Below are 20,801 nucleotides of genomic sequence, written 5' to 3'. Positions count from 1 at the left end.
CAGAACTACAGCAAGTTCAGTTGATTCCAGATCATCAATATGGATTCCGAGACCAGCACTCCACGGTAGAACAGGTTCATCGCGTTTACCAAATTATTAGGGAATGTCTTGAAAATAAGGAATACTGCTCGGCCGCCTTCCTCGATGTCCAGCAAGCTTTTGATCGTGTGTGGCACAGGGGTCTACTTTGCAAGATCAAACTGTTTTTACCTCACTCCTATTACTTACTTATTGAATCTTACCTCAGCGAAAGGATGTTCCAGGTAAAGGTTCATGATGCCAGATCATCTCTCTTCGCTTGCTTAGCTGGTGTCCCTCAAGGATCTGTACTAGGCCCGGTCTTATATAATATTTTCACTAGCGACCTTCCCCAACACCCAGGGGTATCTATAGCAACATTTGCCGATGACGCCGCATTCCTAGTATGCAATCCAGATCGAGAGAAAGCTAGCTATATTCTTCAAAATCAGCTAAATAAAACCCAAGATTGGCTAGATAAGTGGCGCATAAGAGCAAGTGCGCCTAAATCACATCACATCACATTTGCACTTAGACATGGTCTCTGCCCGCCTGTCCATTTGGGCCAAGAAACTCTACCACAGTCTAATTGCGTGAAGTACCTCGGCTTCTACTTGGATCGTAGGCTCACCTGGAAAGATCATATAAAGAAGAAGAAGACTGAAGTTAACTTCCGCTTCAAAAACTTACTTTGGCTCTTGGGTAGACAATCCACACTTTCTCTAAGCAATAAACTTAGAGTGTACTGCGCAGTAATAAAACCTATTTGGACATATGGTATTCAACTCTGGGCCTCCGCTAGCGAATCCAACCTAATGTGCATGCAAAGGGTGCAAAACAAAATCCTAAGAGTGCTCACGGCAGCTCCATGGTTCACTCGCAACTCTGAAATTCATGAGTACTTAGAAATGCCTACAATTAAGGAGGAAGCTACAAAATACCTCAAGAAGCATAAGCAAAGACTTGTAATGCATCCTAATCCGCTCTCCCAGCAATTGCTGAAACTCAAGCCCAGGAAACGTCTGAAAAGAGCTAATGTTGATGTTGAGCTACGTTAGAAAGGGGAATTAGGGCACTGGTTCTGGTTCTCAAATCGCCAAATCATTCTGTCCAAATATCTGCTCATAGTCCGTTGACTGATCGCAGATGTCAATAATAAAAAAAAAAAAAAAAAAAAAAATGTGAATGAAAGAGTCTTCTCATCATTTGATAAGCGGTTCTACATTATTTATTGAGAGCATCCCACATCCACATGTAAGTCGAGCTTGAAGCCCCATTGAAACCAGGGTGTTTTTTTCAAAAACCTCGTGCACAAGTCTTAATTTTTTTTTCAGGAAACGATTTATGTTTACATTGTTTGTGGTTCTATATGTACTCACATATCCGTGACTCGTATGATGGCTTCGCAGAAGAGTATTTATAAAATAACGTTATAATTGCAATTCTAAATGAAAATACGGTTCCAAAAAGAAAAGCGAGAAGATTTATCTATAATCTTAACCCCTTAATGAGCCTCTGTAATGAAATAAACGTGAACATGACGAGAAATAAAGGTTAATTTTATCAACAACTTAAAAAGAGTTACAATACTTGTTACTCACAAACAGACGCAAGAACCATTAATTTAGATAGTGTTTAAATCCTTAATACTTAAACCTAAAAGCTTTTGATCCTTTTCCTTTCCATTGGTTGACCTAGAGGATGTAATTCCCGAGAGCAAAGCCTAAGCCTAAGACAGCAGCAAATTTTTAACATTAGTAAGATTAAAATTTAGTACAACTATATAGAATCATAGTACAAAAGCATCTAAAAGCCTTTAACCGTTGATTATAAAGTTTTTGAAATTTAAATTAAAGCGAAAGTCATAGCTTAAAAGTAGTTATAGTAGCTTAACGACGTTTTAGGTAAGCATTTTATTACTAAATAAAAAAAAAATCCCAAAATGAAAATAAAAATACTAAATTACTTAGCTAAAAAGTCGCTATGGTATGTTAACGGCCGTCTTGTCCAGTAAATAGATAAAATTTTCAGATTATATGCTGAACTAAACGAGAAAAATTGAATTTAAAAATAAATTATAACAGGTTCTGGGTAAAAATTATTATTTATATATAATATAATTAAATTTCGATCGATGTATCTCACAATAATTGTTCTAAGTGTCATAATTTTTAAGAAATAACGATTTCCGTGTTTTTTGCCATTTACTCGAAACTCACTTCGTCGGCTTAACGGCTTTCTAGTTAAAGGACGGCAGAGTAGTAAATTGCTTAGAAATGTATAAAGGTTAGGGATTAAATTTTATGAGGCTAGGTAATAAAAAATGATTCATATTTTTATTTTTATAATAATTAATCTAAGGCACAAAGACAGTTTGGCAATCCCTATTTCCAGCGTTTGCAATTTTAAAGTGAGTAAATATTAAGTGTTGACTCGGTGGTGAGGACCTGTGTGTGAGGGTTTGAGACCAGGCGAGAATAAAGGAAATAAATTGATTTTTCAATTTAACCGTGCATGTTACTACTTTACCACTGCTCAAACGGTGAAGAAAAACATCTTGAGGAAACTGACATTTCGAAGAATCAAAATTTCGACGACTTGCGACATCTACCAACCCGCACTTAGCCAGCGTAGTGGATTATGGGTTGTACTGATGATGATGATAATGAATAATAAGTAAAAGCGTTTATAAATCCCAGTTTTATTTCACTTAATAGTCATGGAATATACATAAAAATAACAAAGTACTATTAAAAAAAAAAACATTTTGATCACTTGCTTGCATTTTGAGCACCAGCTGCAGCTGCTTTAACTTTATTTCTTATTATAAAATACAATCGTCTTCTCAACAACTTCAGTGCTGTTCTCAGAGACGCAGTTTTTTTGATAATTTTATGGTTCTTTTTTAAGATATTTTCAATTTCTTTGTCTTTTGACGTCACCTTTTTTTTTAATTTAGTGCGTTCTCGCTTGAGGAGTCGCAAGTGAGCACTGTCACTAGCCGATTCTGATGACGCTGTGGATGCGACATCAACGTTGTCTATCTGAGTATAATCATCTACAATCAAAAGCTGCAAAAGACAGTTATTTTAAACACCGGAAGACAATAATTTTGGCGATAATTATTTTGCACGGTGTAGAGGTGAATGAGTAAGTGTTCACTTCGATTTTGTAGGGAACAAATTGTCTGTCAAGCCAGAAAAAGCAAATCACTTATTTCCCATTAAGGAAATTGTTCAGTGAGTTTTAAGCAATTTTATTTAATATGGTACAGTAGTTTTGAGGAAAATCATGACAAACAAACAAAAAAAGAGCGTGTGTGCCGAGCATGCGTGTCAGAAGTGAAACTTCTTTGGTAAGATACAAAGATACTAAAATCGTTGCCTGCCTCCATGATATGACGGTATTGCCATGACGCTGAATTTTTATTCTCAACGCGCATAAAGAAGTTTCACATCAAATATAAAATCATAATGATAATATAGATCTCGATCTCAGTACCTTTGGACAACGAGGTATGGCTTCATTCTCCAACGTTTCCGACTCACTAGAACTTTTAACGGTAACCCTTTCCACGAAGCTCTTCTTTGGCTTTTCATCTTCATTCACCTATAATATTATTATTAGTAACGTGCATTTTATCGTCTTACAATAAAAAAAATATCTCTCAGTAATATAGACAAGTACTTAACTAGCTATGAATAAATATTTGTAAATTTATCAAAACAAACTATAACTATTCAAACTCCATCTTCTGTTTAAGCACTGTATGATAGTATTGATTATAATAATTGGTAGTAAGCAGTCATAAGAAGGTAACACATCATATACGGAGTTGACAGGTGTTTAAGCATATTATTTAAACCAACTTATGAGGCCTTACATGTTTTTTTGGGCAAGCAGATTTGTGAAGACGTTTTATTCCCGTGTGTGTTTCATACATATCCTTATCAGCAAAATGTTCGGAGCATACTACACTGGATCTGTTTATTTTGTAATTTGGTTCTCCTCTTTGACTGGATACCACCGTCAACCATTTTCCGCACTGTATAGAGTCACGGGGAAAGCTGAATTCAATAAAGGAAATAATGCATATCTTCATTATTTTTATTTCAATTAAACTTGGAGCATTTATTTTCATAATTAGACATTGTTTTTTCGCAAAAATATTCGTATTAATAAATATACTAACCGAAAGTAAGATATCCCATCTTTCTTTAATGTTTTCGATGTTACATTTCTGCAATCTTTAAAGCTGCACTTGGGCATTGTAAATAATAATGACTAGACATTTAAATTGTGCGTTTTTTAAAAGCCATACTCAATATGCTTTATTGTATATAAATTAGGTTTTCATCTTCATATCTTCACATCCAAGGAGTAGTTTATTTCTTGTCCACATCTCTTCCATATGCTTATAATCACAAAATCAATAAAAATAACAATATCAAAAGATCAAATCACAAACATCCGTCAAACGCAAATGCATGTACTATCATGGTAACTGCTGTTTTAGACTTGTCATTTAATAATTTTATAACATGGCAACAGCGAAGTACTATCAATGGGAACTTTGCTTAACTCATACTTTTTCTGTACCTACGTTTTGGTTTCTGTGGTTGACAGTTCATTTTGTGTAATCTGTGGTTGTTTTTGTCAGTTCATTTTTGATGAAATTTGAAGTTTTGAACGTTGTGTTTGAATTTTATTTGAAAAGACGCGAATTTAATTTTGTTGCTTGATTAATTTTAGTTAGTGCAGAAATAATAACAAAATGACCACTGACACTGCAATGGATCCATGGCTATTAGAATTTTTGGAGGAAATAGATGCTGTACTAAAAAGAATCGACGGTGAGAGGAAAATAAACTTAAAACAATATTATTTTCATATTTGCAGTTGCACTTTTTCTAAAAATTTTACATCAAAAACAACTCCTCTATTTCTCTCGATTATGGTCAAGAAACTTTGTTTCATTTGCAGATATAATTGATAAGGACCAAAAAAAAATCAAAGAACGTAAAAAAAGGTTTGAAAAAGAACACAAACTTGCGCAGGAATCAAAATTAAATGTGAGTAATACTTCTTAATTAAGTAGATCTAAATTTTAATCACTTGCCCAGGCAAGTAGTTAATGTTATAGAAACAAATAGTTAGGCAGTTAACAAAGAGGCTAGGCTCTTAATATAATAGTTGATTAAGCTATTTGGCTGATAAAGATATAATTAATGACTCAGGCCCCGGAATCACAGACACAATAGAAAATCTATTGTGTCGTGGACCGATCGGGCCATTCGGGGCTCAATGGGTTAAGTTTTCAGTTCTTATGATATAAGCACTTGCATCGTAAAAGCATACTCTTATAGTAATGAGATGTTTCACTGCTGTAAAAAGTAGCCTATATTACTCTCTAGCCACCTAACTATCACCAAATACAAAAATCATAAAATAAATAATGTACGGGCATTTCTCTGCAACTCGATGTCAAGCGCCTATTTTGCGTGAGAGAGGGAGGTGGGGGAAACCAGCTAATACTGAAACCACCCGAGCTCCTCCATGAAGCCAAGCAACTTGTGAGGGCTGCTGAAGGTTTCAGGGAGGGACCCGGAAGACCCCAGGTGCCTTGCCCTGTACTCCGCAACCCCCTTACATTCCATGATGACGTGGGCTGCCGTTTCCTCGGACGACATGCATGCTCTGCATAGTGGACTGTGTGTGATCCCTAAATTAAGAGATGTTTGTTGAAGGGGCCGTGCCCTGTGAGGGCTCCGGTTATACACGTAGTTGCACTCTGCGTAGGTTAAAAGTTTTTTATGATACAAAAATCATATCATAAAATCATTTCTTTAAATCAAGAAAAATAGACAAACTAACACAGTTTCACATCACTACATAGGATAAAACAAAGTCGCCCTTGCTATCAGTCCGTCCATATGTATGCTTAGATATTTAAAACTATGCAACAGATTTTGATGAAGATTTTTAATAGATACAAGTGGTCCTATAGGAATGTTTTGATATATAATTTGTGAAGTTTTCTACAAAGCTAGTTTATAATATTACTATGGATACATTTTTCAGGAGGAATTGACGCAGCAGCTTACTGAATTATCCAAAAGGACAAATGAATTGGACAGAATGTGCGAAACGTTCGAATCGAGACTGACTATAACCGATAGCGATAAGATCAGACTGGAGAATGCTAAGTAAGTTTTATTTTTCTTTACTAACTAGCTGTGCTCCACGGTTTTACCCGCAGTGCTCTGCTCTTGTATTTTATAGCCTTCCCCAATATATGGGCTACCTAACACCAAAAGAATTTTTCAAATGAAACCATTAGTTCCTGAGATTAGTGTGTTCAAACAAACTCTTCAGCTTTATAATATTAATATAGATTGAGTTTTTTGCATTTGGAAACTACATGTTTTTTAGGCAACTTCCAAAATTTCATCAATTTGATGTATATGTTCATGAACTTTTGTCAAAATTGAAATTTTTCAATATGTATATCTGCAAATGCTTTTAAACACAGGTGTATATATTTCATGAGTGAATAAATTGTTCACGCTTAACTCAACAACCAGAAAATTATTGCTTTGTGTTGGGTATATTCGTGCATATATATCAGTGCTAGTTTCATCAAAATTGGTTCAGTATTTTTGAGATGTGAGGGCTACATATAAAGCATTCACAGGATAATATTTCACTATCAAATTATTACTCATGAATGTCATTACAGGGAAGCATATCAAATTGGGAAGGAGCTGACTGGCATTCGTTTCGACTTTACTGCACCACCAAATGTCGCTAAGGGCTGTATCCTTTTTACACAAGCAGTAATAGTAGTATTTTCTAGTGTTTGATTTTACGCGAGTATTATACATTTAGAAATTAAAGAATTTATAACGGATTTTAAACGCGATTTATTCATTATATTATTTTCCCATTAGAGACTGTCTGGAGTCTCCCCGTGTGACCGCGCTAGCTATAAAGTGTTCAAAACGTCGGCAAAATAATATAATGAATAAATCGCGTTTAAAATCCGTTAAAAAGTCTTTAATTTCTAAAAGCAGTAATAGTGTTTATTCATATTTCATTTATCACGTTATATTTACGACAAGAGTTCCGCCTCTGCCTTGCCCGTTGTATATATTATACAGGGTGTCCCACTATTGGTATACTAAGCGCGAAGGGACTTGTAGCTTTGCATACACTGATCACGTAAAAAATACTTAAACAACAAAATTACATAAAAAAATTTTTGCGAATATTTTCCTGAAAATCCATGTTTTCTTCTCTAGCTTTGCGCAGCCGGCATATACCGCTTCGCTAATGTGAGCATTTTGTCTATGAGAACATAATGTTAATCGATAGGTCACGTGCTGGTAGCAAAGCTGGGCGGGTTGCTTGTTATGGGTGTACACATAGAGTTTTAAGAATTCATCTATTTGAAAAAAAACTGTGTCTGGAATTTTATAAGTATTTTTTATGTACTTAACTCTTTTAAAACATTAATACAAATGAAACTTAATAATTACAAAAATAAATATCCCTAACTCGGTATCAGATATAAAGAACAAGTCCCGGCGTCTCTTGCAGCCGTTCGAGTTACAAGCGGACAGCGAAATGATGTGGGAGCAACTGGGGTCAGCGTTCCCGAACCCACTCACCGGGGTGGAGAAATAAGGGATTTGTGATAAATTGTGTTTTTTAACGTGATAACGTTTTTAAAATCGTTTTAGTCGGGTGACATGTTCAGAAACTTGTCACACCAAAACCTCACGAGCGCGATCGCAGGTATAACGAGAGAGAGACGGACCGATCTCCCGTCTCATCTCGAGCGCTGCCACCAGTAAGACGTTATCACGTAAACATCTCGATCGTAAACCTACTTTACAAACAACCAATTTTTTTTTGTGGAATTAAATTATTTTAAACTAGCTGCGTATATCGTAAATGAGTTTTTCCTCCTAATCCTAATGTTCCTGGGTGAATATCAGTAGAAAAAGTAGCCTCTGTTACTCACTGTCAGTGAAACTCTCGTCAAAATGGCTGCAGCCGTTACAGATTTTAGTCGGAACAAACAGAAAAAATTATGTACATACGTACTAGTACGCATATACGTATTTAGTAAAAAGCGGTTATTTCAATATTAAATACAGACCCTCTGTTTATTTGTATAGATTTTTTTTATGGACAAACAGACATTAATTTTTAAAACTTTGTTGCGTAGTTATCAAGATTTTAGACTATGTCAAATTTCATACTGTATTCGTAAACTTCGTAAATGTTTTTGCTTTAAGTATTAATATAAAACCAATCACAAGACTACATCAGGAGTATTTCATCAAAATAAAACACTTATTAAATTCAAAACATTTATTACGCATTATGAAACACGCTCTTCGCTTTCTTCTCCCGCTTCTTCTTCTCCAATCTTCTCTTCTGCTTCTCTGTGCTTCGCAGAAGTTTGACGATCGCATCTTCTCCGCTTGTAACTTCCGTACTACCTTCTGTGGAGGGTTTGCATTTCTTCGCTTCGACTTCTGTGTCTTCTTCCAAATGCTTCTTGCGTGGTGTTTTTATTCTGTAAAGAAAAGTTTTTAAAGAACAATTTCTATGATTAAGCTATTCAAACCACGTGAACGAAAACTACTGCTTTTTAAAAGTGGAGTTTGAAAAAAACGCATTTTGATGAAATTTTGAATGAAAATTGTTTTCGTATAGGAGCTACCAATGTTGACAAGAGAGAATTTTAGTATAGTTGGTTCTGTATGTTATTTCACTTATTTCGATGACATTTTAATTATTTTGAAATAAAAAATTGCGTATGGGCTATGGCACCTATTCAACAAGGAAAAAAACTTCTTGAAATAAAAAAAATATGTCTGATGGATCTATCTAAAGGTAAAAGATTAAAAATTACGCGTTAATAAATGACTTTAATTTTCCTGTGCGCACTAATAAACGCAACCACTACCGCCAGCCAGACAGCCCGGACTCTAACCGAAATAGCAAGAGAATAGTATATCAAAAACCCAACTATACTAAAATGACTTTTTTTAAAACGTTACTAGCTCCCGTACCATTTAAGATAACGCCGCAGAGTCAAACATAGAACTTAAAAAAGACAATTTTTTAATTCATTCTTCGTTATAAATAATCAATCTCAAATTTTGTAGGCATGAACTTTTTACACTTTAATATTTTTACACAAAAATTCCTTTTTTACATATAGATCGCAAATGTGTAGTTTTCCTATATAATAAACTTTACGCACAAAGCCACATGCATTTACTTACCCAACAGTTTCCATATTTTCAAAGATCTCATCCAAATCGTCATCTTTAATCGTAATCTCTTGTTCTTCCTTTACATCTTCAGAAAAGTTTTGCAAAGGCGTAGATGTCGCTGTCTGCACTACGACTTTAGTAAGTTTTGAGGTTAGGTATTGCTGTAAAAAGAAAAATAAGATAAGTATGGAATATCTATACTAATATTATTATAATATATAATATTATAAAGCTGAAGAGTTTGTTTGAACGCGCTAATCTCAGAAACTACTGGTCCGATTTGAAAAAAATTTCGGTGTTAGATAGCCCATTTATCGAGGAAGGTTATAGGCTATGTATCATCACGCTAAGACCAACAGGAGCGGAGCAATGCGGGTGAAACCGCGGGGAACAGCTAGTATAAGATAAGAGGGAACAATGTTGGGCTGAAAATTTAGAAATTAAATGATACCTAACAGAGAAGGGAAGAGGATTCATTTTAGCTTTTGGTAGAAATAGAGATTAAAAAAAAAAAATCACGAAACATTTTTTAAATAATATTGATAGCGAGTGCTTTCTATATATGTACTTAGAGGATGTGTTGCTTGTCAAGAAATTATTAATTAATTTTTGAATGATAAATCAAAATAATATTTAAATATAATATAAATTATGTAATCTAAAACATGTAACATAGCAAATAAAAACAAGATCAATACACACATTTATCATTGACAAAAACATACATATTGTTTTTCACAAAAATAAACTTACCCTATAAACACAATTCTTGCTGCTATGTTCGTGCACCCGGATATGTCTATCGAGGCTAGTACTAATCACCATTTTATCACACACAGCTATACTAGTTATAGCCCCGGCTGCGCCCTTGTAGCCTTTATCGAGACGCGTGTGACGGAAATCCACTTGATGGAGTTGGCCACGACCGAAACCTACTAGGACTTGCCTGAAAATCGAAATAATATATAAATAATTATATGATATTTATTTATTTATATAAAACCATTCCTACCATTACAGTTTACCCAATGCGATAGGGAGGTCAAATTTACAATACAATTTATTCATTAATACAAAAAAAAATATTACATTAAGATTATAATATACAACCGCTACAATTATGTTTGACACTCTAGTCAAATATTATAATGATTATAATACATATTTATTATAATTTATAATATTTTATTATATCGATACAATAAAAATGATTCGCCAAATACGTTGTTGATAAGCGTAAAACTCGATTTTTTAATGTTACGAGACAAAACACGAAAAAGGGGCAATAAGGCAAAAAAACGTCTACTATAGCAGCTAATTAATAATAGGGACTTTATTTATTAATACTAATATTATTATGGAAGCTCAAGATGATTGCAGAGGACACAAGTGATAACTGCGTTAAAAACAACCGACTTCAAACTTGCACTTGCAACATTTACAATTACAGACAAAAATACTCATAAAATAAAAACTACTGGGCCTATCCGAATAAAATTTTTATGGGACCAATTCGACACCATCCCGCATCGAACAAAAAAAGAATCACGTAAATCGGTTCAGAAACCTCGGTGTAATCGGTGTACATACATAAAAAAAAAAAAATCATACCGGCCGAATTGATAACCTCCTCCTTTTTTTTGAAGTCGGTTAATAAAATAGTTTTAAACTTCGATTGAAAGTCTGGCTAATAGATAGTAGGCTACTAGGTAAGTGTATTAACTATTGTTTTCAAATACAAATTGTAAATTCAATGTTAGCAAATCAATCTGTGATTTGTGTTGGATAGTTAAATTATAACAGATATAATATTTGTGTTACCACAATTCATACAATATGCGTGATTAATCATTTTTATGTTTAATTTACTTACCTCTCGTCAAAACCGTTAGCTATGCAGGTAGCGGCCATTCCTTTTGTATCCACATTGCAAATCGGCCTGCGTTGTACCCGCGTGTCGTATAACCTGAAATCATATGGAAAATATATTTATTACTATCAATCAAGCTTATGAGTATGAATTTGAGATTTGAGTAACTGAAAAAAAGAACTAAACTAACAACAAATACTAATCAATAATAAAATCTAGAACAAGTGATAAGTAACGAGCAAAACAATATTTGCAGGGTCAGACAATACATAGAGAATAAATATCACAATACGGGAGGGAGGTGTATGCATAAAAAAAACTCGAGGTGTCAAGGGACACCCGAATGGAACGAATTTCTTTTCTCTATGAGAGAAAGAGAAACATGCACACGGCTCACAACTATAGAAAAAGTGTCGTTACAACTTTTCGTCTTAATTTTTTTCCGTTTAGCCCCCTTTCGCAACGCGCCATAAGGAACTTCGTTCCAAATGTCGCAAAAATAAGGAAAAATATTCCTTTATAAATAAAAGAAAACAACAACCTACTATTGTATTGTAGGCAGCACAAAAGTGTCAAAATAAATAAAACACAGTGTCATCGTCAGTATATAAACACTAAAGTTACAACAAAAGCTTATATGGATCGATAAAATAAGCACACTAAATTAAAAACTGCTACTAACCTAACATAACCATGTCTAGAGCAGACCGCAAGCAAATTCTCCTCGAGGAACGTTAAATCCGTGACCCACACAGGCCTCCGTAGTTGCAGCCAGTCGTGCGGCAGATTCTTTGCTATAAATATAGGCGCTGTTTCACCTATACGCCATAGTTTTAAATCGTTCTCTTCGCCACCTGAAATATTAAAATGCTAGATAATTTTATGGGTATTACATATGGGACTAACATATAAAATTCATAGGTTAAATGACGTTTCGAATTTAGAAGGTAATTTGATAAGTATTTCGGAAGGACTAGACGTTTTTCTTTGGCTAACATGAGATAAAATATAATTAGTCTTATGAATTAGATTAATACAGGTACTTACCTGTACCTAAATATTTACTTAAATATTTCAGTAAATATTTCAGGACAATTTTCACACACTGCACGATCTGATCCCATTCTAAGCTTTCGCTTGTGTTATGGAAACCAGATGTTATCAGCCATCTGGTACTAACAAACATATATAATTTTTAAATAAATACTTATATAGATAATTTGCCCCAGGTGGGAATCGAATCCACGGCCACTGGCTTGGAAGGCAGGGCCACTACCAACTAAGCCAACCGGTCAGTCAAGGGTTTAGCAGTAAAGAATTCGTTAATAATTAAATAATTTAAGAGATAGCATAACAAAACATATTGTAATATTTTTAATATTCCTTAATATCTACAATTGACTAAAAAGACTTTTGTCTTGGTTTTAAATTTTTATAGAAAACTTATCATTAGAAAAATGAATACAGCTTTCTAAGCAGCATCTGTATAAATTGTATATTCTATTACCCCTTCAAGCAGAAATTTATATGTGTCAATACTATAATTAATTACTGAAAACTATAAAAAAAAAAATTAAATTACCAGTAGCGAAAACATTGCCATCGCTCCACACCTTCATTCTATCTATTTTCCCGCCGGTTTCAACCAGAGTATCTTCCTTCTTCCCCCAAATTTTGACCACGCCGCTAGCAACACCAGCGATCAGACGTAGTTTATAGCGACCGAGGCCTACAATGTCACCAGATCCAAAATCTATTGTCTCTGTGTTTGTGAAGCCTTTCTCTGTGCTGTATGTTTCAATCTGAAAAAGTAAATGATTTTTATAGCATTTTTATGAATGATTTATTATTAGCCTTTGTACGGACTTTACATATGTATGTAGTTATATATGCTCGGTTTGACCCATTTTTGCGTGTCCGTTTGCCAGTTGGCAAAGGCCTCCTCCAATCTCTTCCATTCGGGTCTCACTAAGGCCACTCTACCCCAGGTTGTACCCGCTACCTGTCTAATGTCGTCATCCCATCTTTTTTGGGGTCTCCCTCTCTTTCTCTTTCCTTCTCTTGGGTACCACTGTGTAGTAATTTTGCTCCATTTTTCTTTACCCCTGATCATGTGCCCCGCCCATTTCCACTTTTGCCTTCTTATCTTCAGTGTTATGTCCTGGACCTTAGTCTTGTATCTGATGCTGCTTTGCTTTATTTTGTCTTTTCTTTTGATGCCAGTCATGCTTCTTTCCATGGAATTTTGACAGATGCGGAGTTTATTTGTTATGTTTTTTGGTAGGGCCCACGTTTCACTTCCATACGTCAGCACAGGTAGGATGCATGTGTTGAATAATTTAGTTTTAGTTGAAATGTGTAGGTTATTGTCTTTCATTACTTCTTTAAGAGACCAGTACTTTTTCCAGCCATTTATAACTCTTCGATCGACCTCCTTGCTTTCGTTGTCCTCTGGGGATATTAGTTGGCCGAGGTAGATGTAATCTTCAACATATGACATTTGTTTTTGTTCCACTGTTACCGGGTATTTTTTGCCATTGGTCATAATTTTTGTTTTGTCCGGATTTAGCTTTAATCCTGCCTTCGCACTTTCAGACGCTAGGTCATTTATCATCTTGCTTAAGTCCTCTGGTGTTTTTGCAAATAATACAATATCATCCGCGAATCTAAGGTGCGTCAGCGTGCGGCCATTTATCAGTATGCCCATGTCTTTCCATTTCATATTCCTGAAAATCATTTCCAGTACTGCCAGGAAGAGCGTTGGTGATAGGGGGTCGCCCTGTCTCACACCTTTTTGTATTTGAAACCTATTTCCTTCCCTTTCTAGTTGAATGCAAGCAGAACTGTCTTTGTATATGTTTCTGATAATTCTAATATAGTTGTGCTCTATTCCTAGTTCCTTTAATGCTTCCCAGATTTTTGAGTGTATCAGAGAATCGAATGCTTTGCTGTAGTCTATGAAAGCTATGTAGTATGTAAGCTGATATTCTGTATATTTTCCTATGATTTGTCTTACAGTATGGATGTGGTCTAGTACCGAGAAGTCTTTGCGGAAACCTGCCTGTTCTATTGATTGTTGCTCATCTAGTTTCCTTCCTATTCTTCCCAAAATAACCTTTGCAAAGATCTTATAAATGTTAGACATTAGGCTGATGGGACGGTAGTTTCTTATGTCGCAATGATTTCCTTTTTTGAATATAAGGATAATGGTGGATTCAGTCCATTGTTTTGGGATCATTTCAGTGTTAATTAATAAAAATAAAATAACGGTTAAAATTGGTGTCATGATTGTTTTGGTCAGCTTAAGTATTTCATTTGTTATGCCATCCGGCCCTGGAGCTTTATCAAGTTTCTGTGTGTCAATAGCTTTTTCAGTCTCTTCCCACATGATGTAAGGTATCGATTCATTATCTGGGAGTTCAATTTCTCTTTCATTTGTTTTATATTTGTATAGTTCTGTGTAATAATCAGTAGCAATCTTAAGGATTTCATTTCTATCAAACTTTCCCGCTCCACTGGTTTCCTCCATTTTTACAATCCATTCCTTCTTATTAGTTAATTCTTTGTATGCCTTTTTTATTCCTCCTGTGCGTCTAATATGTCTCTCTATAGTTTCCATTTGGCGTTGTCTCCTGTCTTTCCTTATATTCTCTTTTATTTCTTTACTAACTCGGGCAATTTCTTTCCTGTTTTTTTTCTGTGCTTTTTGCTTTTATTAGGTCTGCTCTTTGTTCAAGGAGGTTGACAGTTTTGTTGGACATCCACTCAGGGGTATCTTTCTTGTTTCTAAATTCTATGGTACTTGTGGTTATTGCTCTTTCTAGCCAAGTATATTTCTCTTGCATTTCAGCGCCTTTTGTTTCTGTACTGTATTCCTTAAGTTTCGAGTTGAGCGAGTTGGCTACTTCTCCTATATTGTTTTTATTGATTTTTAGAATCCCTGGGCTTGTTTTTGGTCTGGAATTCTTTGGTTGGGATGAATTCAGTTCAGCCCTGACCATACGGTGATTAGTGTTGAAGTTAAGGTTGTTGATGACATTTATGTCAAGGAAAAATTTTTGTTTATTAGTCATTATAAAGTCGATTTGGTTTTTTGATTTGCCATCGGGTGACAGCCAGGTCCACATTCTATTTTTCTTTTTCTTGAAGACAGTATTTAATATGGTAAAGTTATTTTCCATTGCAAAGTCTAAGAGCATTTTTCCGTTTCTGCTTCTATTTTTTGAGTTGTATGTGTAGGGGCCTAAAATCTTGTCCTCTTCTTGCTGGCGTTCACCAATTTGTCCATTGAAATCGCCCATCACAATTATGTTTTTGTGGGCGTGTGTCTGTAAAGTTTTGTTCAAATTGTGATAATGCATGATGATGTGATGAGCATGAAATCAGAAAATTTATTGTTGATATACAGAAAAGCGCTTGGAATAATACACCTACTGTTAGAAAAAGCAAAAGATCCAATAATTATCCGCCAGAAATAATAAATCTTATAGCCAAAAAAAAGACAACAAAGACAGATATGGCATCATACGAGATTTCCACATGATAAAACAGTACTTAATAATCTTACTAAAAGACTGAAAAGAACAATTCAAAAGTTTCAAGATGAATCAATGGATATCTTCCTTAGTCATCTAACTAGTGATCGTACAACAGATTACTCCCTTTGGAAAACCACAAAAAGTTCAAAAAAACCAATGACGCATATCCCACCAATCAAAGATGTGAATGGGAGGTGGGCAATCAGCAACGAGCAAAAAGCAGCAAGATTTGCACAACATCTGGAGCAAATTTTCAAACCCAATGAAGAGAATGAACACTTCACTTTAGTAGAAGAAACAGCAAATGATGAGCTAGAAATAAGACTAGTCACTCCAAGAGAAGTATCCAGTGAAATTAAACGACTTAGCCGAAAGAAAACACTTGGCTATGATCTCATTACTGGAGAAATCCTTAGAAACCTTCCGCGGAAGGCTATTGTCAAACTAACTACAATCATTAATGCTACCTTTAGGCTTAAAGGCTTTGTCAGACAGGACGCGTACTTAGCGCGCGTCAGAGCGTTAAGTTGACGCCGCGATTTGACGCTAAGATGTGTTCTACTACCATCGTAGAATACTGTCAAACAGAGCGCCGGCGCTAGCAGTACGCAACGCTCTGTCTCGGCGTTAGGACGCTTTAACGTCGGGTGTTGTATTTTTTTACAAATTTTATTTTAGCGTCGGAGTTAATAGGCGTAAAATAATAATAAAATACTGCGTAATGACCGAAAATTTGATAGAATTGGTTAGAAAATATCCATGCTTATATAATACGAAGGATAGATCATATAAACTATAAAGATATATCAATGAAGGCAAAATTGTGGGCACAAATCCGAGAAGAAATTATTGAAACTGGTAAGTAAAAATTCTTCCGACTCCGGAGATAATATCGCTGTACCTTGTTTTGTTCGTAAGTGATAATTATGTAAACAACATGCAGCTTTAATAATATCAATTGCTGTGTCCTAACGCGCGCTAAAGCGTTCTGTTTGACGAAGCCTCGCGCGACGTTAAAACAGGACGCTGTAGCGCTACTACGCAGCGCTAAAATACGCGTCCTATCTGACAAAGCCTTAAGTGTGTGCCTGATGTGTGGAAAATAGCCGAAGTTATAATGATACCAAAACCTGGTAAACCGCCACATGAGACTACTTCATACCGGCCGATCTCTCTGCTGCCGATCATGTCAAAATTATTTGAAAAACTTTTCATGAAACGGTTAAAACCCATAATCGAGGAAAGAAACTTAATTCCTGAGTACCAATTTGGATTCAGAGAACGCCATTCTACAATAGATCAAGTACACAGAATAACCAATATAATTGAAAAGGCTCTAGAAGAAAGAAAAGTTTGCTCCACGGTATTTCTGGATGTGGCGCAAGCATTTGATAAAGTATGGCACGAAGGGCTTATATACAAACTAAGAAATATGCTCCCAAAACAGTTTGCTGACATCTTAGAGTCTTACTTATCACAACGTATGTTTAGAGTAAGGCAAGATGATGCATATTCAGAGCTTAAGCCTATAAAAGCTGGAGTACCGCAAGGAAGTGTCCTGGGTCCTATTCTGTACTTGTTGTACACTTGCGATATTCCTGAGTTAGAGAATAACACCATTGCAACATTTGCGGATGACACAGCTATAATGGCTACAGGTGACACTCATGAAGAAGCAGTAGTAAAAGTTCAGACAGCTGTTAATACGATCTTTGACTGGACGAAAAAATGGAGAGTAAAACTCAATGAGTCTAAATCTATTCACATAGACTTCACAAACAAAAAGCCAAATTATCATCCGGTATACATAAATAATCATGTAATACCTTATCATAATACAGCGAAATACCTGGGTATGACTCTAGACGCAAAGCTTCGCTGGAAGGCTCATGTCAAAAAGAAACGCGAGGAGCTAGAGCTTCGCTATAAGGCTATGTACTGGCTAATTGGCAAGCATTCTACACTTTCAAAGCAAAACAAATTACTCTTGTATAAACAAGTCCTTATGCCTTTGTGGACTTATGGTAGTCAGCTTTGGGGCTGTACCAAACAAAGTAATATCACTATCATACAACGATTCCAAAATAAAGTGCTGAGAGAGATCGTGAATGCTCCCTGGTACATTAGAAATGACGACCTACATCGGGACCTTAAAGTAGATCTCGTCACGGACATAATTAAAAAAAACGCCGAAGCTCACGAACGCAGACTTCACCATCATGTGAACGTCGAGGCTATCCAGCTCCTTGAAAACACGGACATAGTAAGAAGACTAAAAAGGACAAAACCTTTTGAGTTAGTTTAGTGAAGTGTCAGTGTAATATAGTGAGTGCTATTCATAAAGAACACATGAACAAAGTGTCTTCGCCTTAAATAGAGACATTAAGAAAAGTGTTAATGGACACATTCTTAGACATACTATACCTAGCAAATTAAGTTAGATTTATATTACTCATTAGCCTATAGTAAAGGGCTAGATCGTAATTTTCAATAATGATACCTTAGGTTCATTATTTTAGGTAAAAAAAAAAAAAAAAAAAAAAAAAATTGTGATAAAACTGGTTAATTTTTTCAATATCTGCTTGTTCTGTGGGTGAGTATACTTGAATAATTGTCCATGGGTCCCTGTAGTCTGGCAGTTCTAAGTTCAATAATGCTATGCGCTCTGATACACCATAAAAACCTTGTATGTGCTTTGTTAGATGTTTCTTTACTAAAAATCCCACACCATATTGTCCTGGGGTCTCTCCTATATGATATAGCAAGTAATCTGGGTGTGCGACAATGTGTTCTCCCATTCTTCTCACTTCACTCATCCCGAGAGTATCCCAGTTTGTGTTTTTTAGTGCTAATGATAGTTCTGATAGGTTTTCTTCTAATCTTAGTGTCAAAACATTGAGAGTAGCAATGCATATTCTTGTGCGCTTAGTTGTTGGAATCTCCATTTTGTATTTTTGATTGGGTAGAGTGCTTTTGATGTTGTTTGCTTCTTTTTGGTGTTGTTGATTTTGTATTGGAGGGTTTTGGTCTAATTCCCCACGGGGACCAACCGGATTGGGGAATGCAAGTGTTTTTTGTTTCTGTTGATGTTGAATATATGTTTGATTCCGGTTAGTATTTGAGATAGGTATTTTTGTCGGACATAGAGTAGGCTCGCTCGCGCATGCGTTGAAAAGCATCTGTCCGCTGGATTTTCTTGCTAGTGTTGTTGGCTTTTTCCTTGGGGCTTGGTGTCTCCGGCGTTCTTTTCCTTTTTTCATTTTCACGAAAAATATTGGCTTGTGCTTTGCGTTTCTCTATGGTTTCCTTAGAATAGTCATTTGTAATATAAGTGTTTTCTTTCATTTTTTTCTTGTTTCTTAGGATCTGGATTTTTTTCTGCATAGTCGTTAGTGTTAGCAAGATCGGTCTTATTTTTCCATTTTCCTTTATTTTACCCAGGCGATGCACTTTGTTAATTTCACTGTTTTCGAGAGGCACCTCCAAGTCCGTGATTGTTTTAGTTACCAGAGCGCTTAAGTCTTCGTATCTCTCTGTGCTAGGTTCGGCGATTCCATGTAGAATGATGTTATTTTTCCTAGCGGTTAAATCTAATGTTTGTATCTTCTTGTTCAGTGTTTCGACTTCCCGCGAAAGTCTTATATTTTCCGCAATTATGGGCTGTATTTTTTCATCTACCATTTTAAGAACGTTTTCTGTTATTTGAATTGTTTGTTTGGTGAGCTCTTCCTTCATTTTTTCCAGAAGTAACATCATCTCGCCTGACATTTGTGAACTCATAATGGCGGCGGATAAAATTTTATTTCAACTGAACAATGCGAGCCCACGTTTTGAAGACAGCGTTTATGATGTGTTAGTTGTTACGTTGTTTGCCGTTTTTGTTTTTAACTTCTTGGGTTGGTAGTTTGGTACTTTAATTGCGATGAAAAGTTAGTTTGATAAATTTCAAATGACAATCGACTTTTTAGGTTAAGTTCGTGTTCGTGCTATTTTTGATACACTTTTTTATTATAAAACGTGTTTTCCGCACTGAATTTATTTGCACTTGATGAAGTTCGACACTTGAATCAACTGGTTTATTCTCGCAATACACTGAACAACGACTTTTACACAGTTATTTTAATGATTTTCGCGGAGCTCGTTATCTGACTTGCTTACGACGCCATTACCGGAACCGGAATCCTTTATGAATGATACTACTAATATTATAAATGTGAAAGTTTGTGAGGATAGATGTGTGTGTGTGTTTGTTACTTTTTCACGCAAATACTACTGAACTGATTACAATGAAATTTAGCACACTTGGATTAACACACAGGATAGAGTTTAATTTGGGAATTGATTTTCAGCATGCAGGTGGAAAATGTAAACATATATTAATAATACCTTTTGATTCCTCTTTCCTATAAGTATTTCTGTCTGTTCCTTGTTGCCCCATTCCATACAGGTGATAGTGTCATCTTTTTGTAAAGTTTTTATATCTACCAGGTTTTCGATACATTTTTTATTGTTTTTAGCTACGTCTGTGTGGTATTTTATATCTGTGGAGGAAATAGATCATTAGATATCTTTTAGGCTGTAAGTTAACATGATACTTAATAATACTCATTTATTCCATAACAAAATTTATTTGTTATGTGCAGTTCGCAATCGAAATCGCACGCATATAATTTGTGCATATTTTATGTACTTACGTTTGAATGAGCCAATTCGGCTGCTAACAAAGAAGTCAAAAGTTTTCTCCTCTTTCAGTAGCATTTTTAAATTCTTTTATACACTCATTATTTATAAAAAATATAATTTGCACTATTTACAAATTACAAGCGAGTTCACCACGTGAAAATGTGAAGTTGAGTTTGAAAGTTGAAGTATCCGTCAATGTCAAACGTCACTGACGTTCATCTTTTTTTTGTAAAAATGGTCTATGATGCTAGGTTATTTACTAACTTAAAGTACAGTGCGACACAAAAGAGATGAAAATAAATGAGGGCGCCACCGTCGCTCATATAGCAACACTGATACTGCGACGCAAGCGATCTTGATACTATAGAATAAAAATCCAAAAATCTATATAATATAATC

General features: G+C 35.2%; 3 protein-coding genes across 3 annotated transcripts; 1 reads left to right on the top strand and 2 right to left on the bottom strand.

The window, feature by feature from the left end:
• Positions 1-2,699: 2,699 nt before the first annotated feature.
• Positions 2,700-4,528, bottom strand: LOC149475772 (uncharacterized). The gene is made up of 4 exons (XM_089712957.1): positions 4,211-4,528; positions 3,902-4,085; positions 3,520-3,627; positions 2,700-3,089 (listed from the first exon to the last, which is right to left on the bottom strand). The coding sequence occupies exons 1-4, from the start codon at positions 4,285-4,287 to the stop codon at positions 2,790-2,792; spliced, it is 669 nt and encodes a 222-aa protein (XP_089569083.1). The 5' UTR covers positions 4,288-4,528; the 3' UTR covers positions 2,700-2,789.
• A 148-nt stretch (positions 4,529-4,676) lies between these two features.
• On the top strand, positions 4,677-7,958 carry LOC149475771 (uncharacterized). Its single transcript, XM_089712980.1, has 5 exons — positions 4,677-4,871; positions 5,002-5,090; positions 6,100-6,224; positions 6,758-6,834; positions 7,586-7,958. Exons 1-5 carry the CDS (start codon positions 4,793-4,795, stop codon positions 7,702-7,704), a joined length of 489 nt encoding a protein of 162 aa, XP_089569106.1. The 5' UTR covers positions 4,677-4,792; the 3' UTR covers positions 7,705-7,958.
• A 421-nt stretch (positions 7,959-8,379) lies between these two features.
• On the bottom strand, positions 8,380-20,574 carry l(2)k09848 (WD repeat domain 74 lethal (2) k09848). The gene is made up of 8 exons (XM_089712897.1): positions 20,414-20,574; positions 20,106-20,260; positions 12,764-12,983; positions 11,864-12,035; positions 11,185-11,277; positions 10,065-10,257; positions 9,321-9,472; positions 8,380-8,605 (listed from the first exon to the last, which is right to left on the bottom strand). The coding sequence occupies exons 1-8, from the start codon at positions 20,475-20,477 to the stop codon at positions 8,401-8,403; spliced, it is 1,254 nt and encodes a 417-aa protein (XP_089569023.1). The 5' UTR covers positions 20,478-20,574; the 3' UTR covers positions 8,380-8,400.
• Between the last annotated feature and the right edge of the window lie 227 nt (positions 20,575-20,801).

The sequence above is a fragment of the Colias philodice genome, chromosome 29 (genome assembly GCF_061535455.1).
Source record: "Colias philodice isolate Cphi_HAF_F1 chromosome 29, ilColPhil1 Martin Lab GWU primary, whole genome shotgun sequence".
Classification (NCBI taxonomy): Eukaryota; Metazoa; Arthropoda; class Insecta; order Lepidoptera; family Pieridae; genus Colias; species Colias philodice.
Note: the sequence above shows the minus strand (reverse complement) of the source record. Positions and strands in the feature narration are given on the sequence as shown.